The 19530-nt window shown below is 41.4% G+C and overlaps 2 protein-coding genes and 1 long non-coding RNA gene across 5 annotated transcripts; 2 read left to right on the top strand and 1 right to left on the bottom strand.

Annotated features, from left to right (window-relative positions):
• The first annotated feature begins 2308 nt into the window (after positions 1–2308).
• Positions 2309–8263, top strand: LOC137139080 (probable G-protein coupled receptor 173). The gene is made up of 2 exons (XM_067525816.1): positions 2309–4032; positions 5083–8263. Exon 2 carries the CDS (start codon positions 5248–5250, stop codon positions 6460–6462), a length of 1215 nt encoding a protein of 404 aa, XP_067381917.1. The 5' UTR covers positions 2309–4032; positions 5083–5247; the 3' UTR covers positions 6463–8263.
• A 2796-nt stretch (positions 8264–11059) lies between these two features.
• wdr13 (WD repeat domain 13) lies at positions 11060–17754 on the bottom strand. 2 transcript variants are annotated; one of them, XM_067525813.1, is made up of 10 exons: positions 17623–17754; positions 17038–17125; positions 16686–16917; positions 16173–16282; positions 15782–15912; positions 15374–15681; positions 12974–13154; positions 12725–12866; positions 12472–12590; positions 11060–11936 (listed from the first exon to the last, which is right to left on the bottom strand). In XM_067525813.1, the coding sequence occupies exons 2-10, from the start codon at positions 17076–17078 to the stop codon at positions 11752–11754; spliced, it is 1449 nt and encodes a 482-aa protein (XP_067381914.1). In that variant the 5' UTR covers positions 17079–17125; positions 17623–17754; the 3' UTR covers positions 11060–11751. The 2 variants fall into 2 exon arrangements, with proteins under 2 accessions (XP_067381914.1, XP_067381915.1); XM_067525814.1 differs by having other exon boundaries at positions 17038–17090; positions 17623–17677.
• Positions 15567–19519, top strand: LOC137139081 (uncharacterized). Of its 2 annotated transcripts, XR_010916268.1 has the most exons (6): positions 15567–15703; positions 17880–17951; positions 18189–18472; positions 18623–18654; positions 18751–18820; positions 19063–19519. It is a non-coding gene; the product is annotated as an uncharacterized lncRNA (long non-coding RNA). The 2 variants fall into 2 exon arrangements; XR_010916267.1 differs by having other exon boundaries at positions 17880–18472.
• Positions 19520–19530: the final 11 nt, after the last annotated feature.

The raw sequence follows: 19530 nt of genomic DNA, 5'->3' as shown, positions 1-19530 counted from the left end.
TTGAAAACTGATGATTCCTGGGACATCTCGTCAGATGCTGCATGATGAGATGTCACGCACGGTTTTGAAAAGACAAATTACTTGTTTAAACATTCAAGTCCATAACAGTTACGCTAGTCAATATTTTCCTGCCACTCAAACCCTATTGCATCAAATTTCTCTTAACTACAAACCTACAGTTGTCTCTGTTAGTCCTTGGATATCAGGCGTCCATTCTGTTGGTTGTGTGTTTGGCCTTAAAACAAAATTATTAACCAGAGCACACTTACATTTCACAGACTTGCGCTAGGAAAAGTGTGGGCGTGATTAATTTGCGTGATGGTCACATAGCTGGAGTGTGGAAGGTATAAAAAATTTAAGCAGATTTAAAACTGATCATCTACATCACCAAGTGATGTGTTAAGCAGTGATTTCAAAAGAGGCTCATTAAGTGTTGTGACATATTAGCAAACATCAGTTAAATGTGCTATTTAGTTACTCTCTTACTTTCTTTCTTCAGTGTCAGATGCCACAGGGCAGTTGGTTTGTTCCAGTCTTGACTGATTTCCTCCTGAGAAATAGTTGACACAGTGAGGAGAAGCAGCTTTAGCTTCTACTTAAATAACATCTTTGACAGCAATATCCCTGGAACAAGGTACATCTTTTTCTGTTGTACTCCTTCTTTAACATGTCATTGTTCTCAAAAAGACTTTGCAGGCACTGTCCATGAATATGTCTTGGTTCTAACTGGTCCAGCACAGCTGTCATTTAGCACAGTCTCAGTGTTTTGTTAGGTTATTCTGCTTTGTTTACTCCTCAAGGCCGTTATTCTAAATTAAATATTATAAAGTCTTTGTACTTTACTAAATAACGCCTTACATACAGCAGTCTTCATCTTTTCAACATCTATTTTTAGAACAGAACTTGATAAAGGCCCCCTGCTTACCAGTGAGCAGTGACATTTAACATGTAGGGCATAAATATTGACTATATAGTTTACTTCTGCTGTAAAAAAGGGGAAAACCTTATTTTATTTCTTTGACTGGTGCATCAATCCTGCAAATAACACTTTAGGAGCATCTTGATCTATGATCCTGACCTACATGGTCTACAGTGGCCCTGTGGGGAGTGTTTTCTGATTCCTCCCTGCTGTTTGGTTTCAACAGTAGATGCTAAAATAAAAAATGAGTAAATATAAAACAGTAGAGTAAACAAATAGATTTTTTAAATTATTTAAAGGCCTTATCTTGTTAGCATACTACCAGACTCCAGAGTCGACAACCCAACGCCTTCTGTATAATCTCTGAAGACTTTAACCACACGGCCCTCACAAAGACACTTCCCACCTTGACCCTGTTTGTGGACTTTACACCGGGGGAGAGGACATCGAATTTGATGTATGCAAATGTTAAAGAGACCTACAACTCCACTGCCCTCCCCTGTCTGGACAGGTCAGGTGACAACCTGGTCCAACTTCTCTCACTACCTGAGGAAGCCTGCCACTGAAAGAACTGGGAATAGGTGGTCAGATGAGCCAGTCCTCTGTGTAGAGATGCTTTGAGGTTGCAGACTGGGAGGCACTCTGTGAGGCACATGGTGAGGATACTCATGGCCTGACAGACTGTATCACAGGTGACATCCATTTGTTTGTGCACAACCCAGAAAACAATTCACCGCTTCCCTGACAAAAACTCCTGAGTCACCATGGAGATCAAGTCCGTCCTGGATGAGAAAAACAAGGTGTACAGGCCAGGTGACAGAAAGGGGTCCAGAAACTGTGGTCCCTCAGAATCAAGTGAGGGAAGGAGGCTCACAGGAGGAAGATGGAGCAGAGAACAGCAAAACAACCCTGAGGGGGCATGTGGGGCATCACAGGCTATAAGACCAGCAGCCAGGTGACTGAAGGGAGTGTGGATCGAGCAAACAAATGTAATACTTTTTAGATTTGATGTTGGGCCTTAAATCTGCCCCTCCATCCACCCCTCCCACAGCTTCATCTCAGGCAATACCAGTACGACCCAGCCACCATTTCAAAGTCCTGTAATTTCAAACATCAGGGGATGAGAGAGCATAATAGGCTCTGGCCCTATCTGCTATTACTCCTCTCACTATCTGGGAGGAGGAGATGGAGGTTGAAACCTGGGATTCCACCTGGACTCTAAACTGGACTATACCATATACTGTTAAGCAATTTATAAAAGCCCAGAGTTGGTTGCATTTGGAGACTGATCTTTCACCATGCTGTGGATGTTTGAGGAGCCTGTGGTGGTTGCTGTGGTCTGCTGGGGCACAACATGAAGGTGGCCAACACTAAAAACTAGACAAATTATTCAGGAGGCCTGGCTCTGTTGGACCCTTGTCGCGGCTGAGAGGAGGATTCTGTCTGTGGACAATCCCTTCCATCTACTGCACAGTGTGCTGGCTGGTCAGGGGAACATGTTCAACCACAGATCCTTTCTCCCAGTGGCCATTAAACCGTAAAACTCCACTGGAACTGAAAAGGGACTAAAACTGGACAATAATGTTTTCCAGTCCATATTTAGTGCGACCACCATTTATCACGACTATTAAGTTACTGCTGGTGTTTCATTATTTATCCATTACAGCCAACTTTTTACCATCATCATTATTTATCCCACCCTATCCCTTCATTACACTGCATAGCACAGCTGATTGTTGCTTACACCTTACACCTTCCTTTTTTCTCTCGTTTGTATTTGTGTTGGGCTGGTTCTTCTCAAGGGTGTGGTTCTTTGTTTTCTTTTGCTTTTCTTTCTTTGGAGCAGAGAGCAGCTTTCAATTTCCCCCTGGGATTAATAAAGTTGTTATCATTTTAAATCTTGTTTGTCGACAGCTCCTCGCTCCATACTGGCTCAAACTGAGGCGTCATACATGATGCCAGGGAGACGGTTAGCATAAAAAAATTCCTTTCAAGTTATGGCCCACAATACTGCACCTCTCTCTCTCCCTCTCTCTGTCTGCCCCCCCATCACCACCATCTCTTTCTCTCTCTCTCTCTTTCTCTTTCTCTCTCTCTCTCTCTCTCTCTATCTCCCGAATAAAACCGACGGTTTCCGCGAATGTGCGAGCTGCCTCCTTGCAAGCAGCCATAATTGGGATTATTCAGGAATAATTCGCCTAATCCAGCCGTGTTGTTTTTGTCTGTAATATATATACATATATATTTAAATATTGTTATTTCGACAGCGTTTGCGATGTGAATTTCCTCGTGCCATCGCTGGATTTGACCCCAAAAAAATGTATTTGTTCTGTCATGGAGGCTTTTATTGTGGACTATTAAAATGTAGTCCACATTTGCTGGACAGCAACACAAAGACTGCATACTAACAGCTGAGGGTAAAGACATTGCCTTTTTTCGACTGAAAGATGGCAAAGAGAGACGTATCGAGGCTGGTGTCTGTGCGGACTAATTGTTCTGGTGCTACTCGCCAAGACGATTCATTTAGGGGATGCGCGATCTTTTTTTCCTCTCTAACGTTTGTGGGTGGGTTATTATAAGCATTGAAAATCTGACATCATTTGGATATATGAACGGAACAAAATCATGTTTTTGACCGCGTCTGTTTCTAGCCTTCTGGAAACCCATCTTCGACGTGATGCAACATAAAATCTGTTTTTCCGATGATATTGAGACACAGCAAATGAAGACATCCCTCTCTATGAAACTGTAAAAAGGTGGCAGAGGATATACATAGGCTATATATGTATATTTTTTTTTAAATACATATCTAGAGCCCTCGTCCTGGATTGTTTGAGCAGCTGCTGATTATTATGTAGCATCTGCCGTCTTATGTTTATTATATGTTTCTCAGCTCGATTTCCTTGCGATGGATTTATGCATAACAGGTGTTGTTTGAACCCGAGATCACAGCAAGAGCATGAGGCTTTATTATGAGGTTGTCTCTCAATCTGGCAAACAGTGAAACTGGGATCATATATATGTATATATACATTTTGCTTTTGTTTCCATCGTGATAGAAGAACAACCCACCCTCCCTCAAAAGAAAAAAAAAAGAAATGAAAGGATGAAAGGTAGGTTATCATCTCTCTGTCTCTCTCAAACACACACGCACACACAAAAACACGCATACACACACACACACACACACACACACACCAGCAGAGGTGATTTTGACACCTGTTCATCTGTTTTATGTTTGAGGCCTAGCTGGCATTGCACCCGTCTAATTAGGGGAAATGATGTTTGTCAAGGTGGCTGAGGGCTGCTGTTGTGTATGGAAGAAAATAAGCCCACAGTTACAGCAAATCTCATTGTGTTTCATGGCCTACATAGACAAGGCCCACCCAGACAAGCACTGCTAATGTTTTATTATCACCTTACGGCTGGATTTTTAGCAGCGCCTGCATCTCAAATGGGAGTTTTTTTTATACATATCTTCATGTTTTTAAATGTGGTGTCTTTAATCAAGGCTGATTTCCGTGTTTTAACACCTCACTGTGATAATCACAGTGATATTTTTCTTCTCCCGTTGAGTAAAAGCCCACACTTCACACATTGGCCTATGGTAAAAACCAAATGGCTGCCTGCTCTGCCACTATATTCTCATATTTGCTATGTGCTGTGAATGGTACAGATTACACCCTCTGCTCTTTCACTGACTGTCACGCTCTCACACAAACGCACACAATCACACACAAACACACACACATTAAAAGAGCAGCAAAAAGAAAGCATCAAATGTTTCTTGCTCATTTACAACATCCCTGTTTGTTGGACATGCCTAGTGTTGGTTGTACTGTGTCTGCTCCATCCCCCTGTACACCCCCATGCATTCACTCAAACACCCACACTTGCACAAAGTATGTGAGCTGTTGTATCTTAGCAACGGGCAAGGTAATTACTGAGAGAGCCAAGGAGCTGGCATGCTGTAGAGCTGCTGATCTGATCCCAGCCTCAGAGAAACAGGAAGGCAGAGATTTCCACTGTGTGTCCCAACACAGCACTTCTACATTCATGCTGTCAATATAAGTTTGGTTTTCTCTTTAGTGCACTGATTTAGACCTAACACGCACATCAGGCATCTTGTTGTTCATGCTCCGAAAATGTGTGTCTGTTCACAGGTGGCGAGCTTGTGGACAAAGAGGAAAGATGAGTCTGTCATGTAGAAAAGAGCCTTACGGCCTCTCCTTGTAAAGACGAGAGAGCCGCGGAAGACGACGGCTGTAGGAGGATCACTAGTGTTTATAAAGGGCCGAACCAGGCAGGCTCCCGTGGATGGTGACAGAATGGCTAACCAGAGCTTTGCCATCGATGGCCCTGGCAGTTTGCTGGCTGTGCTGGCGTCACAGAGCGGACTAGCAAGAGGCGGTAGCAGCAGCAGCAGCAGCAGCAGTGACGGCAGCAGCAGCAGCGGAGGAGTCTCGGCCACAGATGTGTCTGCCTACTTCAAGCTGGTCTTCTTGGGTTTGATCATCTGTGTCAGCCTTGTAGGCAACCTCTTGGTCTCACTGCTGGTCTTACGAGACAGGACACTTCACAAGGCTCCATACTTCTTTCTCCTGGACTTGTGCCTGGCTGATGCAGTTCGCTCTGCTGCCTGCTTCCCCTTTGTGCTGGTTTCCGTTCATAACAGCTCGGCCTGGACTTACAGTGCTTTGAGTTGTAAGGTTGTGGCTTTTATGGCTGTGCTATTTTGTTTTCACGCTGCCTTCATGCTGTTTTGTGTTGCTGTCACCCGCTACCTTGCCATCGCCCACCACCGATTCTATGCCAAACGTATGACCATATGGACTTGTGCTGCCATCATTTGCATGGTGTGGACTCTGGCCGTTGCCATGGCGTTCCCACCTGTCTTTGATGTGGGGACCTATAAGTTCATCCGCGATGAGGATCAGTGCATTTTTGAACACCGCTACCTGAAGACCAACGACACCCTGGGATTCATGCTGATGCTGGCTGTGGTGGTCCTGGCCACCCACGGTTTCTACGCCAAGCTGCTGCTGTTTGAGTACAGGCACCGCAAGATGAAACCTGTCCAGCTAGTGCCAGCTATCAGCCAGAACTGGACCTTCCACGGTCCTGGGGCCACTGGTCAAGCTGCAGCTAACTGGATTGCGGGATTTGGCCGTGGTCCCATGCCACCCACTCTGTTAGGCATCAGGCAGAATTTACACAATCAACACCGACGGCTGCTCGGGATGGAAGAAGTGAGGTCAGAGAGGAGGCTGGGCAGGATGTTCTACACCATCACTCTGCTCTTCCTGGTCCTCTGGGCTCCCTACATCGTGGCATGCTTCTGGAGGGTCTTCGTCAAGTCCTGCGCCATCCCTCACAGATATCTCTCCATTACGGTGTGGATGAGCTTCGCCCAAGCTGGAGTCAACCCCATCTTCTGCCTCCTGCTCAACGAGGACCTGAGGAAAGTGCTGAGAGCTCACCTGCCCACCTATTGGAGGACTAAACAACACCTGCCCCAGGATGAGGCCTACTGCATTATGTGATGAGAAAATGTTTCAGGTTTTCAAGGCAAAAGTGGAGAAAATAATGCACCTTGGTTAAGTGTCAGTGTCTGTTTTGTTGTTTTGCACAGCAAAATCCAATTTTTGCCAACAAACGCAGGCACAGTGCCATGTTATGAAGAATGTTGATATATGAATCCATGTGTCAGGTGCAAAGGTTTGAACGGGGCAACAGAAAAGCCTCGGTTACTCTTTAAATGGTTTGTATTTGTGATGATGTACAGCATGACTAGGGAAGATAACAACAATCACCACTCTTACTAAGCGTGACAGTTGCCATTTTAAAATAATGTTGCCTTATTTCAGACAGACACGCCCCAGAGCTTTCAACTGAGAATTAGTTTCTGTGTCACATGAGGCACAAAACAGGCACATAGAGGGTTGAAATCCTTGAAGAAATGTGCTGGGGACTGTGAATAGAAAGTGTTGATGAGAGCGTTACTAACTCTGAAACACATCAAGTAACTCAAAGGGTGTGAATGGATTGATGGACCACCCTGGACGCCTTTTCATGTAATTCAAAGGAGACTGCAGATTATCGAATGGACCCAATAACCTTGGATACATCTAAATAGCTGTTGTGAACCCAAGAAGCTCCTAACATGCTTGATTTTTTGGACTTGATTTAGGGCGTGTCAGGTTTCTTTGTATCATAAAAAAAAATTGCCTGTTTTCCTTTGTAAAAAAAAAAAAACATGTTAAGCAGATGACACTATTTTGAAATATGACTTGATTTCATATTGTATAGACCGTACAGGAACGTCGGTTCCTGCTTGTGTCTTTTTATATAGCATTTGTGTGTGTGTGTGTGTGTGTGTGTGCGTGTTTGTGTGCTTGCGTGCGTGCGTGTGTGCTTGTTTGAGAAAGGAAGATGTAGATGGAGAAGAAAGGAGAGAGGGTTAAAGAAAGAAATCATGATGATAGAATAGGTTTTAGTAATATTGAGTCAATATGAAAGCAGCCTCATCTTGTGGTCTCGAAAATCATGCAAAATTGAATAGTCATCATATGGAAATTTATTCTTTAAATGGATTTCCGTAACTGAAAATGTAGACTGCTTTTTAATGGTAATGCACAAGCAAATGTGAAATACAGACGGATAATGAAAAACAATTAGAAAAGAAAACAGGCCATAGGATGTAATGACTAAAAATGTAAATTACAATGTTTTTTTTTTTTTTTAAAGTCATTAGCAAATGAACATTTATTTGCAAATGATGATACTGGGAATGTTTTTAAAGTATTGTTATGCTCTTACAAGAATATAAAAAAAAGAAGAAATGAAGTGGCACTTACTGTGAAGGAAACTTGAATGTTGCTAAGTCCTCTTATATTTCCCCTTAACATAAATGTCGGCATTTGAGTGTCGGGATCACAGTACATTCAAAATGAAAACGTCTTCAGGCTGGATATGACCCCAGAGATGTTTGATGTATGGAAACTGGCTTAGACCACATTAAGCTGTCTTTCCAAATTAAGATTCATGTAATGCAAATGTCTGACCTACAGTATGTTAGGCATAGATATATTTGTGCAGTAAATTTTCTAAATGTGGACACTTGCACTGCATACTGTATTAGCATGCATTCCACTGCATTTCATAGATTCAAGACTTGGGATTACAACTTGTACAGATGTTGATATGGAAACCTGAGGTGAAAAATGAACTGAGGTCCATAATTTCTATGTCTGGCATTCCTTCGCGAGATGATATCCTGTAACTGTACAGTTTAACTGAGGTGGTTCTTTTGCCCACTCATCAATAAAGACTCTACTTTTGATGCACTCTGAGTTTTGTGGACATGACATGATCAGTGGGGAACATGATGCAGGACATAAACCACTGTAAAGTACATGTTCTTGGTGCATTTCAGGTCCTGAACGTGTACAAAAAGTTGCATTTGTGACACACCAGTCCAGCATGAAATGAAAAAGTTATGTTGACCCTTTGCTTTCAGCTAAGGACTGACAAACAGCCATGACTGGGTCTAAAACATCAGCGATTTAAAAATGTTACGCTTGATTCGAACAACTTTTATCGACAAATGTGAATTCAAAACTAAGTTTAGGAAGTGGGTGTCTTAAGCCTAAACCTCAAAGCAGCCCCAACATTTTGTAAAGAGCAGTTTGTTTGGTCATGAAACGGTCATGGAAATTATAGGATGATGATAAATGCTTAAACGACGGTCACATAACATCAAGAACATGACATTTTGTAGGAATCAAATTTTACTTTTAGTAAAAAAAGAAAATGCTTTCAACAGTCCTGCTTTAACACTTTCATATACTGTCAATTAAAAAATTTAAATTCAATATTGACGCTCGCATGCAGAACTTTGAGGTGGGGACTGTAAAGTCATGCATCTAAAAATGTTTCCTCCTCAGCTCCGTAGCTAAAGAACTGGTTTAAGATGAAATCCAAATCCACTCATAAAACAAACATTTATCATGGATTTACAATGAGAAATATGAACATTAGTTAATTAAGGTATATGGATTCCACTCTAAAACCTGAAATAATACTGCTGACAATATAATAATGTCATAACAATATGTTAACATAAAGTATATGAATGTTGCTGAATGTTTACCTCCTGTGCAGGATAAAGTAGAAAAGAAAACACTTCGTTCATTGAATCTCTTTTTCACCAGCAGCTAAACAAATCATCTGGAATCCATCTTTACAGCAATAATATGCAGTATGCAGAAATAATGTTTTTTATATTATAAAATAAAACAGTAAAGGAGGGATTTCACTATGTTTTTCTCTCTGAACTAATGGATATCCAGCCAATGAGAGATGGCCTATTCTCTCCATAAACAAGTTGCCTTTATTATGAATTTGAATGAGAGATAATTTCCATTGTCTTTATTTGTGCACTGTCTGTGGTTGATGGAAAAGATGTTTCCATAGTGAACAGCATCAACTCTGTGAACATTCTCTAAATAGACTGGGTTTAACAGGTTCCATCTGACTGTGCCTCTCTGTCTCCCCTGTACTGATGTGGAAGATTCATCTAAAGCGCTTATTTTTAGTTTTCTTCCCACTTCTCTCCAAGACACACCACAACAAAGGCCATCTTTCTCATTTGTGAGGACTTAGCCTCCTCTGTATGTTCCTTAGCATTGTTGCATTGCCCTGTCAGTGCACATAGGTTCACACAGGAGTAGTTTTGTGTGGAGCTCCTGGACAGATTTCTGTGCATTTTTATCAGAATCTACAGTATCCTGCCTTTTTTAAACAAAGCCATGTCCTGACCTTCCCAGACACCAACCATTCATTGTGCTTTCACTCCTATACAGCCACATTTATCCATCACAATACCCTCACCCACCTTGAGAGAAAAACAGTCTGAAAGTGCTGCACTTGTGGCTAAATCATACATGGTGTTCAAAATGTACAACTCAAGATTATTGCTCACACTGTGCCTTACACAAAATTTAGATGATTATGTTTTCTTTCTTCCTCCTGCACTGAGATGGTACAAACAGAGTGGAGATGGCAATGTGAGACTAATGTCTTCAAATGCCATGATACAGTACATTAGTCCAACACTGCAATGCAAATTCTCATTTTTATAGCTTCTCTCGACCTAGACAATTGCATTTTTTTTACATCTGTGAGAGCATGAAGGTGTGATTGTGATCTATAGAAATTTGTTTTCTTATTCGTTTCTCTTTGTTTTTGGTTTTTGTTTCTTTGAAACATCAATCACAAGTAGACATCACTTTAAGGTATCGTGCTAAAAAAGGAACAACTGATGGTACCTTGTTGTTATTGTTGACAGTTTATTTGCAATTAACTGCATCATGGTAATGGTGAAACAAATCAGTTATGATGCATATGACTAAAAACATATGATGCTAATGTGAGACCTTTTGACATTTGATATAAAGAAATATATTTAAATGCGAGAAACTGTTTAACAGGTTTATGCAACACTCACATGTATCAACAGGATACACAAACCAGGAATATGTCGGGGGCTCCTTTGAGAGAGAGGTTTCGCAATACTGGCAACAGTGTCTAAAGCTAAATTCTGGTAACAGGTTTATGTGTAGTGAATATAATCGTAACCAGGTTTAACTTTTTAGTTCGGCATGACCTGTGAGGTTTCTTATTATTATTTAATATGAAGTACATTGAGGATGGTGGGAAAGTCATCATCACAGACCAAAGTATTGGACAAATTAAATTTAGGTCTGATGATGGTACTCGGGGGATTTTGGATTTATTCTCTATGCACCTTGAATATCAGTAGTTAACTATATAGTATTTCATCCATTAAGATATTTAACTCAAAACCAAAACTGTCAGTGCCACTGCTGAAATATCAGGGGATTGTCCCAACTATAGGCTGATCCTCCCAGGACCACAAAAGTCTGAATAAAATTTTATGGCCATAAATGTTGGGAACATTGTGCGTATCTCTAAGTCCCACACAGTGACTAATACTCTCTTACATTGTAGGTTTGACCAACCTGCCACATTATTAGCTCTTCTGACAGTGTTTCTGTATTTAAATTCTGTTGCTTCAAATATATTTTATGAAAAAAGGCCAAAGCCAACAAAGCCAAATGTCAGTTACTGTAGTTTATTCTGTATGAGCATTAAATAAATTATATGAATGTGCAACCAGCATGAACTGAACACACACACACACATAAATAAGTACAAACATACTTAAAAACATATTTGTACATATTTTTGTTATAATCAAATTGATATCCCAACTAATTCTGAATTAAATGTCATGCACAGTTTTAAATGCAAACAGGCGATTGCAGAATTGAAAGAAAGGCAATTTTATTACACTTGATTACACCGCTTGAATTAACAGTTACGTAAATAGTGAACTAGAGCTATGCCAGCGAGACTGTAAGTGTGATGCAGTGTTGCTTTCGCAGGAAGATTACGTTGTGTCCTGTTCACATCAATTCAGTCAAGCCATGACACGTGCATGGGAGTAGTGCTTTTTTTTTTTTCTTTGTTGAAAAGCAATTTCTCAGCTGCGGCCGTAGAAATACCGAACCACACATACACACACACACACACACATACACACACAGCCCACACCGCTGAATTTTTAAGACATCCCTAACACCTACAGAGTACGGTGTTCTATCTGATTGCACTTGAGTATCATTACATTAAACGTTTAATGCAGCCTGTTACATTCCAGTGACAAAACTACAGACTTGTTATTGGACGGTTACAGAGCGGCAGGTCTTTTAAATGCAGTAGATGGAAGCATTTTAAAGGTGGATTAGTCACTTCTGCTCCCGCCTCCAAATGATGACCATGCCAGTGGAATCGGCAGATGCCAGTAAACTCTCGTCACAGTTAAAGCTGACATCCAGCACTGGTCCCCCGTGACCCTGCAGCTTGTTAACTATCGCCTTGGTGTTGCGTTCAACGTCAAAGAAGTAGACACAGCCATCCTCACTGCCAGTCACTGTCAGAGGGGAATCAAAAGCACAGGGGCTTTAGAAAAACTTCTAATAAAATACCTTCAAAAATTAATGATGGATGACAAATTTTCCTGTGACAACCATAAATAAAAAATAAATCTTGCATAATCTCTATCAGAACACATTTGGAGGTACTGCTGGTACCTCCCAGGTGACATTGATTGTCAGTTCATGTCCTTTTGGCTCTAGCAATAAATCACAACACATTCTTAACTTAGGATTCACATGGGTATTTTTATAGGTGAGAACATGTTAATTGGAAATGTAAACCTGATAATTTAAACACCGATGAGCCTTTAACACCAAGGTAATTTGATTGTTAAGGAGTAATAAAAGGTGAGCAAAGCTCTGCTACTGTACAAGCTAAAAACATGGTAGGTTACATGGTTGCCAAGAAGATTCAAATTTGTTTGGTTATTTTAAACTAAATCCATCTTGAAAATTGAACACTTTGCAGGGAGTAATGAACTGTAGTCTAATTTTCAAATATCACAGCAGGAACACAGAAAGACATCTTACCCACACAGGCACCCTGTCTGAAAGACATGAGGGGGCAGAAGATGCTGTGAACAAGATGGGAACCATGCTGGATAGGGAAGCTTCTCTTCAGCTGTAGTGTGCCCTCATTGTCCACCACCCTGATCAAATTCAACATTAGAGGGTAAATACATACATGCTATGCCAAAGAAGATGATATAGCTTTAAATTCTATCACTGCAGAGCACAAACAAAACTGCCTATTAATAAACAGCGACCGCCCTCACAGTCTGACCTGTACAACAGCAGCTTATTGACACAGGCGTTGACCAGCAGGGAGGGGTCTCTGGCCTCTCGGCTAATCCAGGACCGAGCAGATATGCTGCAGATGGAGCTGCCTTCACTCACAACCAGACGCTTGGCTTTGGTCAGCTTCCCTGCAGGTTGAGGCAGAAAGAGCAGAGACCGGCAGAAACACATAAGCCACTTTCTCTCCCAACTACAAACACTACTCAGTGGATGAACGGAAATGTAGGGAGAGTACCTGTGGCCATGTCAAAGAGGAAAGAGAAGATGCTTCCCCTGTCATCACCAGCCCAAAGGATCCTACCCGGAGCATCAAAGGAAAGAGACAGCACGCGACCTGTCAGCTTACTGGACCCCCCCTTAACCTTCTTCCCAGTGGAGATGTTCACCACCTGTAGGTGGTGCTTGCCGTTTCCCACCTGGAACACAGAGCAGGGAGTGAGGCCTTCATTATTTCCAGTGCAGCAAAGAGCAACTAACAGGGAAATGGTTGTATTGGTTTGGCTTTCACAGTTAGACAAGTGAAAACTTCAGATTATACTTCTTATGCATGTTCTGATTTATAGACCAAGGACAACACAGACACTGAGTAATCAAAAATAAATAAACAAATAAATAATCAACCATCACGTCCTCTTCAGACCACTGCAGGGCTGCTCCTGTAGACAGACAGACCACTTAAAGTTCCCTATACCAATTTGAAACTTGCCTTCCTCTTATATTAAATACTCTTGGCACCGTCAGTTAAAAAACAAATATGCATTTCCCTCATGTTCCATTTAACGAGGCATAAATGGACACTGTTGTTCACCACTCTGCTTTCATTTTATATTCTGTTCATCAATTTAAGTCTTTGAAAAAGCAGAGTTAAATAGAAATTATCCAAGACATTTACAACTTTTGTTTTGGCTACAAAGGCTGACATTGAATTCAGAAACTTTAATCAATGTCCCCACAGTGTAAATATGCATGCTGTTAATGGAAATGGGATAAAAGGAAACCAATGGGAGGTTTTTTCCCCTGCATGCCATCTTGTCAATACACCTCAAACACACAAATAAAACGTTTTGAATAAAATTGGATGTGAGATGAAGAATTAATTTGATGAAAAATGGCAAAACTATTTGTTCAGTTTTAAGCAATGCCTAACTTTAAAAGGTGTTCACACTGGTCTTAGCAGTGCATTTATCATTAGACACAAACATTTCCATTTTCACACAAATGGCACAATAAAAGTCTTTCTTGTTCACGCTGCCTTAGGACTACAAAAAGATCGACCACTTGTGGACACAAAGTAAAAATCAGAGCTTAATATTTAATCTAAAAAAGTTTAAACTTCTAAGTGTAGAACTAAAATTACCCCTGACAACTAAATTACTGCAAAGCGATCTCATTTATACATTACTTTAGTACATTTATGCCATCAAAACAAACATCTGTTCTTCATTAATCATCAACTGATCACAGTGTTTTTATCTGATGTGTCATGTAGAAAAATGCAAGAGCAAATTTTTATTTTGCTTGTATAGACACATCACACTCGTTCCTGAACATTTGGCTTGCCAACTTCAAAGAGCTACAAACTTATGACTAAATGGGTGCAACTCTGTCCTGAATTTCTACATGTGCCTGATAGACTGGCGCATCAAAAAAGGAAGGAGGATTGTCACCCCATGTAGCTACTGAGGTCAGTAAAGTAAAGTAGCGATGCAAAATAATAATCTTTTAAGTTAATGAGGCGATGTTTCTTTTGTATGTTTATGTATAAATGCATGGCAAAAAATGGAGTGATTAATATTCGGGTTCGCACAGGTTGCCTAGCTAAGTGCTTAAGCGTGTCTCCTTAATTGACAGGAAAACAAATAAAGAAGGTGAGTGAGGAAAAAAGAGAGAGAAGCACAAAGGACAAAAGAGAGAGCATGAGGGGTCCACAAGTAGACATTTATTACTATAGCTATCTGGGCCTCCAGAGCCCTTCAAGTGTCAAAACCTGCAGATATATTAATACAAATGATGAGGTGAACATAGACAGATGTAAACAATTACAGGTCTGGTAATCTTTTCTTTCACATATATGATAATAAACGTGTAAGAAATTAGGAATAAATCATGTTTTAATAAAATAAAAAATACACAAAGAGCTACCTGGACAGGGATACGCTGTCATTTCGTCACAAAGTCATTACTCCAGCTTTCAAGCTACAATGTCCTTAAAATGTTCTGCTCTGTTCTGCTGTTACTGCTGACATGTCTGAACTTGTTGCAGCCATTCTACTCGCTCCTAATGTGCCCATCCATTTTTGATTAACTGTGACGTTTAGCCCATAAATGCCCCAGGCTCATGGGATATGGTGGAACGTTAAGATAAATAAAACTATGAGATTGTTTTTACAAAAACCTTGAATACTTATGTTAATACACCAAGAAAGTTACATGACATCCTTTTTATGAAGCTTCCATTCCAAGGCTGGATTTGTTGTTAGAAATGTCTACCCAGTGCAGAAATTCTGCTTCCACGTCACCCTGTCTTTCTATATGATTTTTCAAAAAGGGTCTTTCTATGCTTTTGGATATTTGTATTCCTATAGAATCAGTACAAGATAATATAAAGATGACACACTTGTCAAATGGGACTCACCACTGTAAGATTGTTGTTCATGGGCTGGAAAGTGCAGCAGAGCAACTCGCTGGATTCTGGGTCTCTGACCTCTCGGATGCACCGGCCATCCTCTGTGTTCCAGATACGCAGAGTCCCATCCAGTGATGTAGACACTATGATGTCATTGCTGAGAGACCAAGCAAAGTCTGTGACAGGGCCTGCGTGACCTCTCAGAGTCACCTTTACACTGGCAGGAGGAGGGGACAACGTCATGATGGACAGTGTGCCGTCCAACGAGCAGCATGCAAGGAGGTGCTTGTCATCGTTTGCAAACTGCAGCCGTGGAACTAAATTAACAAGGGAAGAAAGGTAAGTGTAAAGTTATTGTTAATTTAATTTATATTAAGCTTCATTTTTTTTTTTACAAATTAAAATTAAATTACTTACCAGCAGAGTCTACATGTTGGTCAAATATGTGATGCATGCCAGCAAAAGCATAATTTTCACTTAAAGTGGTGTCCCCTGCCATGGCACGACTGGCCTCCGCCACTGAGGTGGGCACTAAACTGCCCGGAGGCCTGCAGCCAGATATAAAACCACCACCTAAGTATATTATCAAACCATCACATTTCACATTGTCTACAGCTGAATACTCAATGGGGGAGTATTGACTAGTCTCACTAGTCAGTGCAACCAAACCAGAATTACAGGCAGTAAATCTAACAAAATAAAATAACACACAGGCAAAATAAATCAAAGAGAATCCAGCTGCTCAAGGTGATGAGACTAGATCTTGGATTTGATCGGACTCAAAATCTTCATGAGTTTTTCTTAGTACCTCTCATCATAGACGGCTCTGTTCATCTGAGCCTGTAGCTGGTAGGAGCCTCTGCTGACAGACCGGCGGTGACCTCGAGCCCCTTGGGCACGGGGGTCCTCCTCAAAGTCCTGTCCGAGAGGAGAATAGAGAGGGGGGGAAAAAAGTGGAGACCGAACCTTGTAGAAGTGAGTGCAAGACAAATGTTTTTGCAACAAATAGTTTTGAAATGACCATGAACACATTTTGAAAACTTATTAACACTACCATCCAATTTTAAGTTAAAGATACAGCTCATATACACGGACAGTCCCAGCCATTTCAACCAAGCTGCTCAGCTTAATATGCATGGGTAAACACAATGTTGTTTAGTTGAGCTGGTAATCAATAAAGTCTAGCTACTTCGATGGCTCTTATATTTTGTATTCTCCATTTGTGTCCCAAATCCCAGATATTTTCCAAATTAGTACAAACACCACCCCCCCTATTCTTCCTCTTCTGATTTTTCTGCCCTTTCTGTTTATTTGGGCTGACCTCCATGCGGTCCAGTGTGGTGCGGGAGCTGCGCACACTGCTGGCCCTGAAGCTGCTCTGCTCAGACAGGGGCCCGTAGCGCAGGGCCAGCAGCTGACTGCGCAGCCTCAGGTACTGCCTGCGCAGACCTGGCTCAAAGCCACACTTCGCGTTCTCTCTGAGCAGCTGGCTGCGGCGGCGGATGTACTGAGTTCGGAACTGTGGGAACGTAGGCGTGCGGTAAGCATTGTACCTGGGAAGAGAAACAAGTGACACAACACACACAATAACTCAAAGTGATCAATAAGCAAAAGCCCATCTGAATACATTCAGTTAAAACTAATAAAAGTGTGCGTGGCTGAGCCAATCTCACCTTGCGTCCACTGCCAAAACCTGCTGCCAAACTGCTGCCATTCCACAAGCACTCTGGGTAAAGAGGAAGCCACTGTCAGGGCAGAGCCCTGTTAAAATACACAACATCCAGCTCACATTTTGGCACGTTTCACCAATAACGTTTGCATTTCTGCACTTTATGCCATTTCAGTTTAGCTAACATGAGTGTTAGCTACATTCATAGTGAACTCCCACTCCCATCCACCGCCGAGTTTGTCATCACATATTAATCACCGAGGTAAAATGAAATAGTCATAAATAGTCTAAAAACTTAATGGTGTGGGCATCCTTTTTCATGCAGACGTCGAGCAGCATCAATGGAAGGGGAGCCGTCTTGGCAGCGAACGTCGCAAAGCTAACGCTACATGACGTTAGCTGACTAGCAATTAGCATGTTAGCCACAGCATCATATGCTATGTCTCCTGATTAAAATCAATTTTCGTTTCATTCTTCGACATATTTCGGTAGTGCATTAGTTAGCAAATTTATGATGCGTGAAATGCGTCCATTTCGTTAATGCCGTTAAAAACACCAAGAAATCGTGTAAAAAAAAAAAACAGCTCACCTTCCTCAGCTTTTCTCCATCGCTGTTTTTTTCTGCCAAGTCACGTGACCCAGTGACTCCAGCCCACTTAACTGATGCAGAGCTGCATGAACCCGTTGATTCACAGCGTTTATGTCTATTGTATTATACAATATGATTAACCAGCCACAGTGGGATTAGGATATGCACAACGATAGACAAGAGATACTCCTGGCTTTGAACAATAATATGTTTCCTTAAATGTGAAATTACTTCTGCTTTTATTTATCTTCTTTTAGATTCTTCCTGAGCCGAACCTAAGAACAATGACACACCATAGCCTGTATGATTCACACAAGTAAAAATGCAAAGTATGCAAATGTACACAATGAATGACCTAATGATGCCATCATTATCTTCTTACTGTGCTTACAGACAATTCTGAAATGTGATTTAGCGTTGTAATAATTGAGAACTGGAATCTTTCATTTAGATTTTGAATGACAAAATGTTATCCTTTATCCAGTGTGAAAAAGTGTGACCTAGTTAAAAAAAAAAAGATAACCATCACCATCCAGTAACATGATGAAAATGTTCTCTTGTCACAGACAATAGGTGGACCAACTGTTCCAGTTGGTTCACAATGGCAGTATTACAAAGTCAGCTCTGAGGTTTCGCCTGGCTCAGCAAAGACCTGCAGAGCTGTGGGCCACGCTGCTCAGCTGACGGGGCTCTTTGCTTGTTCATAGCTCTCTTTCTCGAAGGGGCCCCACTGGCAGAGCCATTCACCACCATGGGCCATAAATGACAGAGTCGAACACCACATTAAGCACTGCATTCTCAAAAATACAGTACACACTCTGGAGCGCAGCCAAAATGCCAGGAACGAAAGGTGAGCACTGTTAAAAAAATATTCGAATTAATCTGAACTTCACAAAGGCTGTATGGTGAACGCCACATCAAAATTTGATCACTAATAATACTTAGCAAAAGTGATCTGGTTTCTAAGTGTTACATACATCTGACTCTTTCCACTCTTCAGGTAATAAGTCGGACAAGAAGTCAACCACCAAGGTAGAAAATCATTATAATTTTCCAAATCACAACTTCCTTCTCTAAATTTGCAAGTTTGTGTTGCTTCACTTTCTTCATATGTGCTTTATTTGAAAGCAACCTCAGAGTCCTAAAGAGCAGCCGAAGAAAGGTGATCCGAAAGGAGACGATAACAAGAAGCAAGGAGGTAAGCATTTATAGCAATTGATATTTTGTCACTTTTTCTAAAATATTATTTCAAGCCCCTGAAAAACATCTGCGCACAGACCAAATCATTTTGAATTTTAAAGTATCTCCAGTTTTGGTGTAGATCTTTGGTGGTTTGAAACAGGGCAACAACCCCCCCACATCTAGCACAGTTTGAAAAGCCGGTGCTGCGGTTGCTGTGTCCACAGTGAAGGTATCTGTCTGTGTTTCATCCCCTCGCAGGACAGCCGAAGGGAGAGAAGCAGTAACTTCCAAGCATTTGTAAAGATGGCCTTGGAGACACTGCTAGGGTCCTGCCGTCGTAAACATGGGGGGTCCTCGGGATAGTCGGGGATGAGTGCTCCTCCCCTCCCTCCACACTTCCCCCCCTGAGCCTGCAGAGTGGGATGTTGTGTGGCCTTTCAATACAAATTCTGCTCACCTCTCACAAAGGCAGAAAGTGAACCTGATCTCCATCCATCACAATCTGTTGTTCCATCTTTGTTACCCCCCTCCCAAACCTTCTTACGTCCCCTTTGGCTAACTGAATGCTCAGAAATGGTCTGGTTAAACCAGACCATTTCTTTGAGCAGTGAAACAAGCAGCCACCCATTGGCAATCCTTCCCTAACTCATCCTCATAGCATGGTTGACTGTCTAACAGTCCATAAATTGTTCTTGTAAATAATGGTTTTCAAATAAACGGCTATTT

The sequence above is a fragment of the Channa argus genome, chromosome 13, assembly GCF_033026475.1.
Source record: "Channa argus isolate prfri chromosome 13, Channa argus male v1.0, whole genome shotgun sequence".
NCBI lineage: Eukaryota > Metazoa > Chordata > Actinopteri > Anabantiformes > Channidae > Channa > Channa argus.
This window is presented reverse-complemented; position numbering and strand designations above follow the sequence as displayed.

Excerpts from the sequence above, each read along its gene's own strand:
- LOC137139080 (XM_067525816.1), top strand. The coding sequence starts at position 5,248 with ATGGCTAACCAGAGCTTTGCCATCGATGGCCCTGGCAGTTTGCTGGCT.
- wdr13 (XM_067525813.1), bottom strand. The coding sequence starts at position 17,078 with ATGGCAGCAGTTTGGCAGCAGGTTTTGGCAGTGGACGCAAG. Across the intron at positions 15,913-16,172 it reads AGAGCCGTCTATGATGAGAG|GCCTCCGGGCAGTTTAGTGC; the intron begins GTACTAAGAAAA and ends ATCTGGCTGCAG. Across the intron at positions 13,155-15,373 it reads TGAACAACAATCTTACAGTG|GTGGGAAACGGCAAGCACCA; the intron begins GTGAGTCCCATT and ends TCTGTGTTCCAG.